Raw genomic sequence first — 17263 nt, 5'->3', positions numbered from 1 at the left:
CATCCAAACACGGGACACTCAACTCGCAATTGATTTCAGTTGAGTTTGTCTGTTAACATGTTGGTAAACTAAATGACACATAATAAACATAAAAATATATAACACCCATGGATAATTAATTCTAATTATGCTAAATGGTTTCCATTCCAATACATTTCAGTATATAAATTATATTAGACTGTTTTACACAATAAATCATTTTTACCTTATAGTAAAATGTATAATGTGATTATCTCAACAGAAAAGACTTTTGTGACTTAAGTCTTAAAGACTTAAGTCTCATGTGTTATGTAATGAGCACTGCGTATTTTTGAGTTGTTGTGTATGTCTTTGTAGATCTTTTTTTTTTTTTCAGTTCTACCTATGTAGGCAGCTTGCTAGGTTTTGGAACAGAGCCTGTAAGTTGTGTGTGTGTGTGTGTGTGTATATATATATATATATATATATATATATATATATATAAAATGTCCATGGCTTGGCTATCTGACTAACTCAGATGGTAATGTCATTGTCAGAACAAAAGAATCATAAAATGAGCTTGGGGACAAAGCAAAGTAAATCTGTCGATCCACGCCAAGCTGCAGTTACAGTGAACAGCCTTCTGAATGAACCACACTTTAATAATTCAAACTCAGAGCCTGGCCCTCAGAGATTCATTCACGGAAATACATGGGAAACAAAAGAGAAGGACAACATTAGTAACATTAGGCTCCTTAAAGTCAGACAGCGTAATCTCACGCTTACCTTAAAGTTTCCGAAAATCTGCATGCAAAAGTCAGATATCTCAATATGTCTCATGAAATTCTTCCAAAACTAAATTTGAGCTGCTATCCACATTCATTAATAGCTTTACATCTGAGACACAGTTTGATACTGAGGTTAATCATAACCATTAAAGGGTTAATTCACCCAAAAATGAAAATAATGTCATTTATTACTCACCCTCATGTCGTTCCACACCCGTAAGACCTTCGTTAATCTTCGGAACACAAATTAAGATATTTTTGTTGAAATCCGATGGCTCAGTGAGGCCTGCATTCACAGCAATGACATTTCCTCTCTCAAGATCCATTAATGTACTAAAAACATATTTAAATCAGTTCATGTGAGTACAGTGGTTCAATATTAATATTATAAAGCAATGAGAATATTTTTGGTGTGCCAAAAAAAACAAAATAACGACTTATATAGTGATGCCTGATTTCAAAACACTGCTTCATGAAGCTTCGGAGCATTATGAATCAGCGTATCGAATCATGATTCGGATCGCGTGTCAAACTGCTGAAATCACATGACTTTGGCGCTCCGAACCGCTGATTCGATACGCTGATTCATAACGCTCCAAAGCGTATTTTCATTTAAAACTGTTTGCTTTTAAACAATACCCTGATGTAGAATTGAACAGTTTTTTTCTGGAACACTTACCTGTAGGGCAAACTAACTTCTTGCCACAACTGCCAGTGGCCGGTGACTTAAATATTTTTTACTGGCCATTAAACTGGTTTTGCAAAAATAGCCATTTATGACACCAACATTTTAGATTTTTTTAGAGTGATTTTTTTTTTTTTTTCCTTTTCCTTTTTTGTTTGATTAAAATTAAAAACACAGGCAGCAGCAGAAATATTAGGCTGCCGTCACTTTAAGACCAAATGCACGGATCCAATATACTGATACTGTACACTGTTTACGTTCATTTAAGCCATAACCGACTATGTTTACTTCGGATGTTTGCACAAAATGCACACACTAAACTTCCCACACAGCGCATGAGTAACGAATTGAGTTCACTTTTGCGTCTTGTTGCACTTGAATATTTAAATTGGCAAGGCTTAAACTTTTGTGATGATGACACTGTCCCGAGCGTCGTTCATGTTTGTTCACGTTCATGTTCTCTCAACAATGTGTTGTTAGAATTCATAAAAATGTTACCAGCCAACTGACGATTGACACCGTTTCATATACTCATCAACACCGCTTTTACTCTCATTTGGTGCTTGGTTAATTTTAAAATTGTTAATTTTAGGCCCTGTTTACCTGTATAAGACTGGAGTTTGCATGCCATGTGTACGTCATTAAAAACGGATTTGTCAAAAAATGTTATTTATTTTCTTTTTGAAATAGACAAAGTTAGCAAGTGCACTTTTAATGTGTAAGATCCCTGTTTGTTTTTATAAAAAGTACATTTTATAAACTCATTTTTAATCATTTGTTTATTATTAAGAATAATTACTTTTGTCTTTTGCACTTTTTTTGTTTGTTTCAAAGACAAAAGAAAATAAAGACCTTATCCAAACATAAACTTGTCTTATGCTTTGTTTATGGTGTATGCTTTGTTTCCTTTGGTGTGACAAACAGAATGGAAATATGTTATTATAAAAAACCATTTTATAAATAACCATGTTTTGTTAAAATGTCCCTACATTTCACATTATTTAGAGAAATTATGCTGCATTTTTATTTGTTTAAAACATATAATCAATCCAAATCAGTAATGTTGTGGAATATTTTACATCTTTGTCTTAAAGATTTTACAGTATAAATAGATTTAAAGGTATACAACATGTAACTTGATATCATGTTCCCTCCATTACTCGATGATCCGTGAGCGAGCAGCATCTGGTGATTCCATCACAAGTCAAAAGGCACTTCCTGTAAATCAATTCTGTTAAAACACTTTTATTGTCTCTCACTTTTACTTACCTGCATTAGTAAGTATAGAGTCCCCAAAATGATGAAATGTAAACATTAATTTCAGATTTTTTTAATTCAGATTTACTTTTACTGGCTGGTTGGACACCAAGAGCTCTGACACCAGGGTGGATGAAATGGGGAGCTCTGATTCCTGGACATCTGGGGCAGCCATGACATGAACACCTGCCACTGGGACGAGATCTGGCATTTGAACAGCTACTGAGGCAGCCGTGACAGGAACGTCTAGGACCAGGCAGTCATGACAGGAAGCTTAGAGACCAGGGTGACTGAGACGACCTTGAGGCAACAACAGGAGCCTTTGAAGTGCCTGTGGCAGGAATCACTGGGGCTGCCAAAACTGGGAGTACTGGCATCAGGGCGGTTGAGACAGAGAGCTAGCCAAGACAAGGAACCTGGGCATGAACCTCTTGAGTGACTGGAGCAGACATGAGTTGGCCATCACAGAAACCTTTCGAGTGGCCATAAGAGGAATCTCTGAGGTTCGACAGACTGGAATGACTGGAATATCTGGGACCAGATGGCCTTTGGTGCTTGCTCTGGCTGGGGGCTTTGCAGGAATATCTGTGGAGGCAACAACACCATTAGGGTGCCTGTGGCAGGACTTGCTGGGAGCGCTGGCATTGAGGAGGCATTGACAGACAGGTCTGGAAACCTATTTAGTACCTGTAGCTGGCATCAAGGTGGTCGAGAAGGAAGCTCTGATGTTGTGGAGGTGGAGACAGACAACTCTGGCATTCGTACAACTGTGACAGGAACCTCAGGAACAGAGTGGCCAAGATGAGGAAAAAAAACAAAAAGGGGCAACCAAAAGAAGTATGTACACATCCCTCCGGGAGCAGTACCGCCAGACGCAAATACTGCTCCCTCAAGCCAAGGCGCAAGAATCAACACGAGGCTTGCTCGCCCCGCAAGACGCAAAGGTGAGAGGAGGGATGGAAGCGTCTCCCAGCCCTCCGGGAGCAGTACCGCCAGACGCAAATACTGCTCCCTCAAGCCAAGTCGCAAGACGCAACACAAGGCTTGCTCGCCCCGCAAGACGCAAAGGCGAGAGGAGGGATGGAAGCGTCTCCCATTGCAGCCCGCAAGACGCCAAGCTGCTATGAGAGACGCCAACTGGAGTGGCCTTATGTGACGACCTGAAACAAAACAGAAATAAGACTCGGCAATGTCTTCTCATGAGAAAATCAATTATTTTTAGCCGATCTAAGGTTCACTACTTTAAACCAGTTGTGGGACAGGATTAGCCCCAGTCCAAGTCGTCGACTTGGCTTGTCCTGCAGGAGAGCCCTGAGTAGATGACAGCATTCTGTGCAGGAAGATGGGAGGGACGTCTGATTATTACTTTAAACTTTACAACTACTGTATTTGATCATGTTAAGATGTTTTGCATGATTCTGAGTGATTAATTCTAGATCTCACCTGTTGACAAGCCAGGTTTGGACCAGAGCTTCCGTTTAAGGAGCAGCAGGTCATAGTCACTTGGGTAATGTCCGCATAACATTACGAACATCAAAACCCCAAGTGACCATGCCGTCGCCTGCCTGCCATAATACATCCCCCTCACATAGTACTCTGGAGGGGAGTACACTGCTGTGCCTGGACAAAAGAGATTTTGTCTGATGTGTAAGTTTGATTTACCTCGTAACTCATCAAGTGCCAAACTGCAGCTTTGGGTGACAACACATACCAGAGTATGACCTGTATGGCGAACTCCTCAATATGTCCCCACATCCGAAATCAATCAGCTTGACTTCGGATGTCTCACTGTTAATTAGCAGATTGTTCAGTTTTATGTCCCGGTGGAGTACTCCACGAAGGCAGCACATGTTTGCCGCTTGAGTCGCCTGCCGCATGATTTGCCTTGTTTTCTCTTCGTTGAGTCTCCCACCGTGACGCTTCATGAACTGAACGAGATCCTCACAAGGAGAGGGACATTCGAGGACCATTACGAAGTGGTCAGGGCGGTCCTGCCAGTCCAGCAGCCTGATGATCTCTGGCGTGCTGGGACCTTTATTCGCCAGGATGGTGAGGGCGATCTCTCTTGGCAGGGGGTTTGGATGATCAGGCTAGAAGACAAACAGTTTTCATCATTAATAGATGGAGGTGGTTTGGATTTGTTATTAATATGAGATGTTTTATAGTGTAATGTACTTACAATTGATAAACATTTTGTGTCCCTGGTCTTCGTGACATATTTCAAAGCCACCTAATGAAAAAAATTAAAAGATACACTAAGAGGACGTAGAGTAGAAGATGATGATAAGACAGGGCAAACATTTGCTGGCTTGTTAATGTGTTATTTATTTTTACTTACTTTAAGATCATCATCCAAACGTCTCCCTTCATAAACCACACCAAAACCACCTTTCCCAAGCTGATCGCCAACACTGTAGCGGCTGAAGATGTAGTCTATTAAAAGATAAAATAACATGACACTTCACAGTCGTGAGAGGAGGGTCTTGTGACATGCTAAATTTAATCTAAAACTACAATAAATTTCCTATCAAATTTAATAGAGAATATATTGAATATTTACAATTTTAACATTTGTACATATAGACATGTAATCATGTTTTAACATCGTGGAGTAAAGATCTCATCATGGCATCGATGTGGATTTTGGTATAATATTTACTGATATTTGATATTGTGTGTGATTGTATTGATAGTGTACGTTTTTACATGATCAAAGTAGAAATGTAGTAATTTATATTCTCATAAGATGGTCGTGTCATTTACCATCACTACTTCTTCCTGCCCATGCTACCTTCCTCTTCTCTCCCTCATCCTGCTGCAGCTTCACCTCTCCCTGACCTGAGCTGCTCTCTGGAGGAGGTTTTTTGGCAGCTCTGAAGAAAGAGGTCAGCCTCCTCCACCACTTCTTCTTCCTCTTTCTTTTCTCCTGCACTCTCCCTGACTCCTTCCTCTCCTCCTCCTCACCTCCTCCTCCTTCTCTCTCTATCACCTTCTCCTCCTCCTCTCCTCCTCTCTCCATCACCCTCCTCTCCTCCTCTCCACCTCCTTCCTCTCCTCCTTCTATCTCCATCACCACCCTTTCCTCCTCTTCACCTCCTTCCTCTCCTCCTCCTCCTCTCTCCACCACCCTCCTCTCCTGGCCGTTTCCCTCACCAGCACCAACAGGGGTCTCATCGCGAGGATGAGGATGTTGAACCGCCGTGTTGATGCTGGGTTTTGGGGGTGTACTTGGATGTTCATCGTACACCTCGCCAATCATCGGACTCACTTTACAAACTCGCTGTCCCATCGCTGTGAAAAATCACTCTCGACCACTACAACAAACCCACAAAGAGTGTAAGAATGTCACGCGTTATAAACCCCGCGCGTTCTATTCGAACGCGCTCTATGACATCATGGGACACAAACACACGCAGCGGCTTTGAGCGTCTCAATAATGTGTTAATGATTCTCTATCAGTCCCGTCAATAGAATATGATATTAAAAGTGTATGTTTCAAAAATAAAACATGGTTTACAGGTCCAAAATCTTTTAAGAACAGTGAGATAAGGCAAATATTACATACATTAAAAATGCTTAATATATGCACATAAATATGCATTATCCAGGTGTTTTCGATGTTTTGAAATATATTAAAATATGTAAGATAGATATTTTTCCTAATATATCATAGTCCAAAAAATATAATTTATATATTTGCTGAATGCAATCTACTAATAGGAGTTGTTGCTGTTAGCCTATTTTTGTCTGGTTTGAAATTACAACAAATATAGGCTAATTGATAGCCTAGTTTTCGCCATTAAATAAAAATAAAGGTAAATGCGACTTTTTATCTCACATTTCTTAATTTTTCCTCGCAATTGCATTGCGATATATAAAGTCAGAATTGAATGATATAAACTCGCAATTGCAAGAAAAAAGTGTAATAAAACAATCAAGTTGCGAGTTTAAATCTCGCAATTCTGAGAAAGAAATGGGAGAAAAAAGGTCAGAATTGCGAGATAAAAAATCGCAATTACCTTTTTTATTTTTTATTTGGTGGAGGAAACAACTCGCATGAAAAAATACGATAGTAATTTATAGTAAATAGTGTTTTTGAACCATACAGCTAGTAAATTGTAGTAAACTCTATATATAGTATTTACAGCACTTTTGAATGAATGACAGCATACTGTAGTATTAACTATAGTGAACTGAAACTGTAATAAATACTGTAGTATACTTTAGTTTTTACTACAGTAAACTGTAGTGTATTGTAGTATTAAATACCCTATAGTTGTAGAAAACTTATAGTTGTAGAAAACAGTACTATTGGGTAAAGTAATTTGTTTATATTATTACTATATTACCACAGCAACTAGAATTACCACAACAAATTAATTCAAGTACTTTACTATAGTATGGTTCAAGAACACTATAGTATTTACTATAAATTACTATAGTATAGCTTCCATATACATTTCTACATGTGGCCAAACTTCTATAGCCGTCAGTGTATTTGGCACATTGTTAGTTTCTCCAGTAGAGGGCGTCTATTTAACATGTAATAGATTTGATTTTATCGTGTTAATGTTGTACTGTGAAAGGTTTATTGGTGTAAATCTATTCTTTACCATATTAAATTGATTTTACTGTGTGAGTGAGATCGTGGCAGTGCTCTACAACTCTTTTTGCAAACTGTCCATTCAAACCCACATGCAAATCACTCTCTGCTCTCCTAGAATTCCCATTTTCATCAAATCTCAAAGTCATTTGCTTCTGAATTTGCTGAATTTTCTCAAACAGCAGAACCACACACCAAATCTGCAGAACCATGCACTAATTCTCAGCCTGAGACTCAGTTTTCAATTTCATAAAACACTTTTTGCAAAACACAACACACAATTCTCTATGTAACACACAAAAATCTAACAGGAAGTGTCTTGATTTCCTTTTTCAAACAACCATTGTTTCTGTCCAACTACACATGGTTTATGTGTTTCTTTTCTTTCGTACTGTGTAATACTGTATTCACAACTTACAGTAAAAAAAAAAAAAAAGTTTGTTTTCAATCTTGCTTTCGTGTTTACCGATCTTGTACAGAAATGTACATATGAGCTCATGAAAGAAAAGCTTTAGGTTTTGAATAACTGTCTGTATATGATATATCCAAAAATAGAATATTATGGCAAAGGTGTTTGCAACGTAAGACAAATGTTTGCTTTTGAGATGTGTTTGTGATATTTTGAATGCAGTGCTTCATTTTGCAAGAGATGTGAAGCATTTTGCATTTTGTGTGTCCAATTCCTGGATTTGTGTGTAAAGTAAAAAAAAAAAAAAAAAAGATTAAAAAAAAATGTCTTCTGAATCTGTGACTAAGACATGCCAGAAACATCAGCAGAAGGTGAAAGGTGGAAGCATCTCAGTGATCGACACTCCAGGACTGTTTGATACAAAAATCAGTGAAAAACAACTGAAGGATGAGATTGAGAAATGTGTTAACATGTCTGTTCCTGGTCCTCATGTGTTTCTGCTGGTCATCAGACTGGACGTGAGATTCACAGACGAGGAGAAGAAAACTGTGAAATGGATTCAGGAGAACTTTGGAGAAAAAGCTGCTGATTACTCCATCATTCTGTTCACTAGAGGAGATCAGATAGATAAACCTATAGAGGAGTTTCTGACCGAAAACAGGCAGATTCAAGAGCTTGTTAGACAGTGTAAATCCAGATATCATGTTTTCAGTAACAAAGATAAAAATCCAACACAGGTTAATGAACTGCTGGATAAGATAGTAAGAATGGTGATGGAGAACGGAGGAGAACATTATACAAATGAGATGTACAAGGAAGCTCTGAAGAGGCAGAGAGAGGAAGATGAGAGACGGAGGTTGGAAGAAGAAGAAAACATGAAGATGGAAAAGAGATTCAAGAACGTGAATGAGGATAAAAACCAGCATTCATGGGAGGCAGTAGGTTTGGGAGCAGTTGTTCTAGGTTTAATATTCTTATGCTCCTGTTTATATTCAAAACATGAATAGCCTACACTGAAAAAAAGTGAAATGCATGGCAGCACAGGGTGCCAAATGTTTACCATTATATAACCAACAACTCCTGAATCACTTTAGACACACAGACATTAAGAATCATTGTATGAATCTCAACAACGGTAAAATAATTAATGTTGCAATGCATACTGGGAGCCATGGATGAGTTTTGTATAGTGCACCCAGGATGCATTGCACCATGAATCATGTCACCGTTGCTGACATTCATACACTGATTCTTGATGTCTGTGTGTGTTTATATGATGCAGGAGATTAAAGAGTTTGTGTGTCCTTGTAAAGTGTTTTTAATTTTCTTCAGACTATCACAGCTGAATGTTAAGATGTATGCTCACATGTTCACTATATTCAATAATGTGAAATTAAAAATATCAATATCATCAGATATCAGGCTCTGAATGGTATCAATACCTCAGGCCGTTACACGATGATTGTATTGGGGGTGGGGGGGGAATCCATTCACATATGAATCACGATTTTACCTTCTGCCAAATTTAATCGATTCACATGTTTAAAAAAAACAATATTCTAAAGCGTTACATTTCTTAAACTTTACTGTACTACTTAACGTTATTGACACGTTAGAGTGTTATTAATCACAATAAGCTGCAAAAAAGGACTCAATGCTGTGCTCGTGCTGATGGACACAGCCGAAGCATGAGCACAGATGCTGCCTCTCAGATGTATGAAATCCTGAATTCAGTTCTTTTTTACAGCTTATTGTTCTTGAATGGTCAAATACACACAATTACACCGATGAGCCATTACATTATGACCACATATCTAATAACATGAAGCGCTTCCTTTAGCCCACAAAACAGCAGCCATGCGGTGAGGCACTGATTCGACGAGGTGGTGATAGGTCTCCTGGGGTACCATAATGTCAACAGCAGGTCCTCCAGTTCCCGTAGATTGCAGGGTGGTGCTGATGTAGCCCGAACCTGCTTTTCCAAGTTGAACCACGTATATTTGATTGGGTCTATGTCAGGCCAAGGCATTAACAGAAATCCACCATCATGTTCCTCAAACCACTGCCAGTGTGGCATGATGCATTATCATGTTGTTAATGGCCATCACCGGCAGGGAACACAGTTGCCATGAATGGGAGCACTTGGTCCGCAACAATGTTCCGATACCTGACAGTTGTCAGGGATTGTGCTATACAGTACCTCAGGGATGACGTGTTTTTGTAGGCCAACCCGGAAGTTAGCGGCGCACGGGTTTCCCTCGATCGAAAGCCTATGCATTTTTCCCATAGACTTTTGGAAAATCGCAAAAAATAAGCTCTGTGTTTAACAAAGGTTTATGACACTTACACGTTTTGTCTATCAAGATAATCTTTACAAGTTAACACAACATTTATACATTTTGAAGCCTAAATAAAGTCATCAGCTAAAGCTAACAGTAGGCTATATAAACGGACTACAGGACACCATGGTCGCGGATCAACGTCACCACCACCAAGCTTCCTCAAACTTTATATAAAAAACAACATTTAAAAACATGCTCGCTGATTATGATTTGCGCTGTGTATGAATATTTATCCACTTTTTCATGAGAAATGCTGTCCAAATGTCCTGTTTGTCATGATGACGTATAAAGTCCCCGCCAAAGGAAGTAGTCCCTTTTAGCAATTTGTTAGCAACCGCCGATTTTAAGACACAATAAAGGTTTAAAAAATCACAAGTGGGTTATAACTGGTGTGTTTTATGTCATAGATCAAAACGTGATAATATTTAGAGGCTTTGTTAACCACAGACCTTATTTCAGGCAATTTAGCAAAAACCCATTCAAAAAACCCATAGACTTTAGTGCGATGGAACCGGAAGTCCTAAAATGCTAACTCGCTTCCGGGTTTTGCCTACAAAAACACGTCATCCCTGAGGTACTCTATTGGGATAATGCGGCCTACAGTGTCCCAAGAAAACCGCCCCGGCCTGTGCTGTGTCCACCCAACAGTGCATCCGCTGTTAATCGACTGTATTTACAAGAGCTACTCCACACGATGGACATTTTGAAAAAAACCTATGTACGCATTTGATCATACAAGGAGAACTGATCGCGCGCTGTCTGAGAGAACTGGGATCGTGCGCAAGGAAAGAGAGTGCGCGCACACGGGCGCAAGAGTGCTTCTGGGACCGGATTCACAAAACATTCTTAAGAATAAAATTCTTCTTAACTGCTAATTAAGAAAAAAGATAAGAATATTTTGTATTCTCAAAAACTTTTCTTAAGAATGTTCTTATCTTTTTTCGCAAGATTGTTTTTAAGATCAAATTTAAGAAGTATTCAAATTCCCGAAAAGAATGTTATTAAAAATCATCATAAATAACTTCTTAAAGTTAGGTTGGAGGTTATCCTGTCTTAAATGCTCAATGAATTTATTAGGTCATTTCAAATATTAAGCATACAACATAACACTAGCTAGCTAAATTTAATACATATTACTTGTACCCTGAATGTGGACGAGCATTTTAAAGTCTGGGCCCGTATGTATAAAGCCGCTCAGAGTAAAATTTTAGTCTTAAGTGTGTCAAAATTCTAAGAATGACGTAATTTTACTCTTATTCCTAGACTTAAGAATAAGTGTGATTCATAAAGGTTCCTAAGTGTCAAGACTAGGTCTTAGCTCCTAAATTATTTAGGAGAGCTGGAGAGGTCTCTTAACCTAGTTAAGAGTAACAAGATGGCAGCAAAGAAGAGGAGACACACACTTTCCAATGAAGATATGATGTATTGGAGTTATGATATAAACTTGATTGTCAATTCTTTTTCTAACTGACCTAATAAGAAATGTAATAACTTTAAATAAATTTAATAAATATTACTTAAACAATAATTAATATGTTTAATGCATTTCAATACATTTAAAGGTGTTGTATGCGATTTCTCAAATTCGTTGTTGAACACTGTTGATATTTGAAATCAACCTAAACAAACCCACCCCTCTCTTCATTGCATCGCCTCCAAAACTTATACTCCAATACTAATCACCCTGCTCCAAGTCGGTCTCAAACCCCGGCCCGATCACTGCTGGCACATGAGGCAAGTGCATTAACAATGACGTTAAACACCTCATTCTCTAACGGTCGTCAGTGTGCTGTAGTTTAACTGCACGACTCTCACTATTTGGCCGCTGTTACACACGCAATACGAGAGTGGATGTCTGTTTATCACAGCTGATGCGCAATAAAATGCTTCACGAAAAATAAAGCGCAGATGATGAACGAACAACAAGGAAGCACAAAAAATAAACGTACAATACACAAGAGTAAATACAAACAAGAGTTTTTTGTTAATCGCCAACAGAACAGCAGCTCCAGACAATCAAAACCTAGTGTTACTTAATGTTACATGATAAGGAATCAAAGCAGCCTCCTCGTCTGTTTTCAGGCCTTCCTGCTTAGCTCTCTCCAGCACTGGAAAACTTTTCTAATATTACAGTTTTTTTCAATTGTTTACACGCAATTTTGAAAACCGGGTTCTTTTTTTCAAAATATAATCACAATTATCCAAACACCACACTAGTATTACAGTATTTCTTACCATAATCAGTTACAGTAATCAACCAACAATGAAATCAATGAAACAAATAAAATCTGTAGACAAATAAAAATTACAGCATGAAGTACATACACTTTGACTCTGAAGAAAAACTACTGTAAAAGCAACAAGAATACTGTAACTATTCATCATCTCTCTGTCTGGCTGGATCAGGCCATAAGATTTCATCCACAACACAGGCTATGTCTTCATTGGCAAGGCACCGTTGGAAGAATCGCCTCGTGTGACGAATCCACCCCTGCACAGAAGCTGCTTCGATATGATCACAGGCCTGCTCCATGGCCTGAATGAGGGGCAAACGGTCATAGGGCCGCAGGTCGTATACCTTCCACCACCATGCTGAAAAAAAAAACTCTTCTATTGGATTCAGGAAGGGGGAGTATGGGGGAAGGTATAAGACTTCAAATTCAGGGTGCTCATGGAACCAATTCTGGACCAGAGCAGTCCGATGGAATGAGACATTGTCCCAAACGACAATGTACCGCATCTGGTCCGCTTGGTTTAATGCTGTGACAATCTCATGCAATCTGTCAAGAAATGCAAGTATTAGATTTGCATTATAGGGTCCCAGATTTGCATGGTGGTGGAGGACCCCATTTTGTGTAATAGCAGCGCAAAGGGTGATGTTACTCCCTCGCTGCCCTGGCACATTGGGGATTGCCCTGTGTCCAATTACATTTCTCCCTCTTCTTGTTTTCACAAGGTTAAATCCAGCCTCATCCACATACATAAATTCATGTTGAATTTCTACAGCATCATTTGCAAGACTCTCTGAAACACAGTAACACAGTAAAAGACAATAGGATGCTATTCATTATCTATTGCACAGTATTTTTTTGTGCCAGAACATTATGAGCAGTGCACAATACCACACCACAGTAAGATGAACAATACATACCTCCACATACTCATTGCGCAGATGTTTCACTCTCTCTGAATTTCTGTCAAATGGTACCCGATACAGTTGCTTCATGTATATTTGATTTTTCTTGAGGATTCGACCTAATGTTGACAGAGAGACTCGTTGGATGTTATTGAAAATATGGTCATCATTGATGATATTGGCTTGGATTTCTCGCAGCCTGATACAATTATTGGTCAAAACCATGTTCACAATGGCGGCCTCTTGTGCACGAGTGAACATAGGGCCCCTTCCACCTTGGTGTCCTCGACCCTCAATCCTATATAAAATATTATATATATATATATATATATATATATATATATATATATAAAAATACACATGCAGCCTACTGTCAAATGTCACAGTAAACAATATTGATAATAAGTACAGCAAGCTTCAGTTTCAGTGTACTGTGTGGTTAACTTACCTGTTTTCTCGATGAAATATCCGAAATGTCTCTGCTGAGATTTGGTTGAACTCTTTGTCCAGCTTCCATCAGTGTCAGTCCATGGTTGATAACATGGTCAATAAGTGTTGCACGGATTTCTTGAATCAAATTTGGTCCTCATCTTCTTTGTTCAGGTTCTATCAACTCGTCAAGTCCTTCTCTACCTCTTCCTCTACCTAGGCCTCTTCCTCTATCTCCTTCTTCTCCTCTTCCTCTACCTGGGCCTCCTCCTCTACCTCCTTCTCCTCTTCCTCTACCTCCTTCATCTCCTCTTTGAGCTCCCCCTCTCATTCTCACTCCTCCTCCTCCTCCTCCTCCTCCTCCTCCTTCTTCTTCTTCTTCTTCTAGCTCCTTCCATTTTTGTTGAAGACAGGTGAACTCACCTGCTGTCTTTTATAGCACACCTGAGTGCTGCGTTTTCAAATTAGCACATGTGTGCTTCCACACCTGGTGGATGTGATTATCCAATTCGTTCATTAGTGTGGTCATTGGCAATCCGGGGCTTTGTAATGACAAGGAAGTAACCTCACAATCCTTATCTGTGTCTAAGGTGTGAAAATGTGTGTAGAGTTTTACAAATCACTGTGTGTAATGTTTTGCAAAAAGGGTCAAGCAGACATTGTGTGTAATGTTGTGCAAATCTGTGGAGGTGTTTTGCTCATTGGAGTAGAATTTTGCAAATTGTGTGGAAATTTTTATTTTAGTGTGTAAACAATCGTAAAAAACTGTAATGCGGTCCTAAAGCGCTTGCCCAGTCATAAACCTTCATTCCAGTGATATTCTTTTGAGCTCTTTAGTTTTGTGTAAACTTACCACACCAAACATAGTGGCCAAAATTGATGTGCAAAGGGTTTTTTTTTTTTAAATGACACTACAATTTTGCTTAAACCATCAAAATATGAGGAAAATATTTTTATTTTTATGTTTATATTTATATTATTTAAATGTTTTAAAATATGACATGGACTACAACATAATCAGTTTTTAATATTTCGTCGGTTTTCTCTTGTTTTTGCATGTGTTCATAATTACTTTGCATGACAGCCTGGCCAAAAATAATTTGAAATAATTTGAAATTTCATTTCATTATCACACATGAAACAATTGACTCCAAGCACAGCTACACGATATGCTTACATCTTTTAACACATTTTTAAAAAATATTTGAATTAAGCTTGAAGATGTCAATTTTCATATGGCTGGACATCACCTTTGGCCACTGCTCTATGGCACTTCATAGACTTTCCAACTGACCATCAAACCATGCGGCAAAAGCAAGCCACTTTTATGTTGACTGTGGGCTTCCCTGGAGTTGTTGGAGCCGTTGATGGAACTCATGTTTACATCATTGCTCTAACTTGTTGTGGCAAAAAATCAACACTGACTCTACTGCATAAGAGATAAACACATCCAACTGTCTTTAAAGGTTTTATTTCTTGCAAGAAAGGTCAGACAGTCATACAGAAACACAAGTAGCTGCAGAGTGTAAGACAAAGAACGAAAGCTTCCCCTCACTTTTATATCTCTGACCTCCAAGGCTGAAGCCTCTGTCCTTTTACCATATTAGGAACATGTTTACCACTTCAGTGTTTTCCACTTGTCACCCAAAGAATGCATACTTAAACACTTCTGAGAATAACAAAATCATTTAACCATAAGCATATAAGTAAAATCATATGGAAATTATACAGAAACTCAAAATTTCCCCCACAAACTGTAAATGAGGAGACATATATCAATAGAAAAAGATTCCACACCATCAATACTAATTTGTGATCATTTTGCACAATGAAAAGTTATTTTTAAAAATAAATTAAAATATTAAAATGTTTCAGAGTCTTTTTCAATGATTTTTTTTTTTATAATAACATTAAATTATCGGTGTTGTGCTGCTGTGACTTCACCCTTGCAGACTCGCTATTGGCTGATTCAGAGGTTGAGGACGGCCATTTTGAGTTGACATCATTGTAGTCTTTACTTCACAACACTTAAGTGCGACTTCAGTCAGCACATAAGAATCAGTCTTATACTTTACTAAAAGTTGCTTTTAGCTTCTTTATAAAAGTCTCCTACTCTTAGAAAATTCCTACTCCTTACTAAGAATTTTTTGACACTTAAGTCAAAACTTAAGACTATTCTTAAGAGCATTTCTGAGAAGTTTTATACATACGGGCCCTGAAATTACACTATTGATCATTCGCGCGTACCTGTATATGATGCGCTCACTCAAGCTTGTACGGAGAACGGCACAAGACGTTAGCACGATTTACTAATTCGTCTCCTCGATTTTTAAACAGTGTGCACGATTTAGCAAATCGTGGGAAAGAATTAGTAAATCATGAAGCATGATTTAGCCTACTATTTTTTTCCTGCATATGTCATGTGCGGGACTCCGTAAACTAGAACTAGCGAGGCAGCACACACAGATACAGGACGCATTCACTCTAGAGAGAACGCAAAAAAGACAGTGTTCAAATGAATGGGAAAGAACGTTGCATCTTGAGAAAGAATAACGATTTTAATGGTCCATTAAAAACATGACAGAGTGATTAGCTCCCGTCAAACAACCACAACGAAAATAGTCTATGCGCTCATTATGATATCTATGGTAGCCTAATCTACAGGCAGTGACAGGCTTTGACGTGTTTTTCATTCAGTGAGTCTTCAGCAATTACCCCCTTTCAATCAAATAAACGCCTTTCATTTTCTTCTTAAGTAAAAAATTAAGATCTTGCCCTAAGTTCTCAAGAAAATATTTCAGAACTTCCTAAGAATTTTTCAAGAATTGCACTAGGAACATTCTTAAGAACTTCTTAGAATTTATCTTAAGAATTTTCTTAATTTCTTTCTTTTGAAGATGTTTGTGAATCCGGCCCCTGGTGTGTTTCATTTAGTGCGATTCCGCCTATCCAGCCTTCACTAGGGCCAAGTTAATCAATAACGAATTGTGATTGGATGGTAATTTTGTTCTACGACGAATTGATTGGGCTGTTCTCGCGTGACAGAACACTTTTACTACTCGTTGATTACCCAGTCATAAAATTTTTAGGAAAGATGAAATACGTGACAAAACATGATTTTTTTTCTTAAAGGGAACCCCTGGTATTAAGACTTGTATGGCTTAATATAATGTAAATGATGTCTCTTACTGAAATATGCAGTAGAAAACCCATGAAAGATTTACGTTATTTAAAAAATCCATGACATATTTAGACAATGGGGGCGCCATTTTGTTTAGGTGCACAGTTATTTCTATGTCGATGACGTCAAAGGGTTGCACTCGGTGAGCTACTGACACTGACCTATTGCAATTTTTACAACTCGGAATATAATATAAGATGCCACATTGTGCAGCTTTTGGTTGTAATTTTCAGTAAATGAGCCACAAGAGAAGCGATGTAAGTCTTATCACTTATTTCTCCTCTTATCGCTAGTAAAGCAGTAAAGACTGTATTTGGTTGTGTTGTGAACTTTTGCAGTGTGTTTCTGTATTTGGGTGCATTGTGAACTTTTGCAGCACGTGTTGTCAAATTGATGAAGACGTTTTTCTTTATTTGCTGCCGTTTTTTTCTATTCGCATGTGTTTTCTTCAGTTGCAGCGTGTTGAGCTCTCTCG

The 17263-nt window shown here is 38.3% G+C and overlaps 1 protein-coding gene and 1 pseudogene across 1 annotated transcript in view; one reads left to right on the top strand and one right to left on the bottom strand.

Annotated features, from left to right (window-relative positions):
- LOC127517762 (GTPase IMAP family member 9-like) overlaps positions 1 to 8990 on the top strand; it is an 86464-nt gene extending 77474 nt beyond the window's left edge. The window contains exons 2-3 of the mRNA XM_051903849.1: positions 7807 to 8642; positions 8983 to 8990. Of these exons, the coding sequence (XP_051759809.1) occupies positions 8024 to 8642; positions 8983 to 8990 (627 nt within the window). The 5' untranslated portion in view covers positions 7807 to 8023. The remainder of the gene's footprint in view (positions 1 to 7806; positions 8643 to 8982) is intronic.
- LOC127517763 (serine/threonine-protein kinase pim-1-like) lies at positions 2723 to 5928 on the bottom strand (annotated as a pseudogene).
- Positions 8991 to 17263: the final 8273 nt, after the last annotated feature.

The sequence above is a fragment of the Ctenopharyngodon idella genome, chromosome 8 (genome assembly GCF_019924925.1).
Source record: "Ctenopharyngodon idella isolate HZGC_01 chromosome 8, HZGC01, whole genome shotgun sequence".
NCBI lineage: Eukaryota > Metazoa > Chordata > Actinopteri > Cypriniformes > Xenocyprididae > Ctenopharyngodon > Ctenopharyngodon idella.
This window is presented reverse-complemented; position numbering and strand designations above follow the sequence as displayed.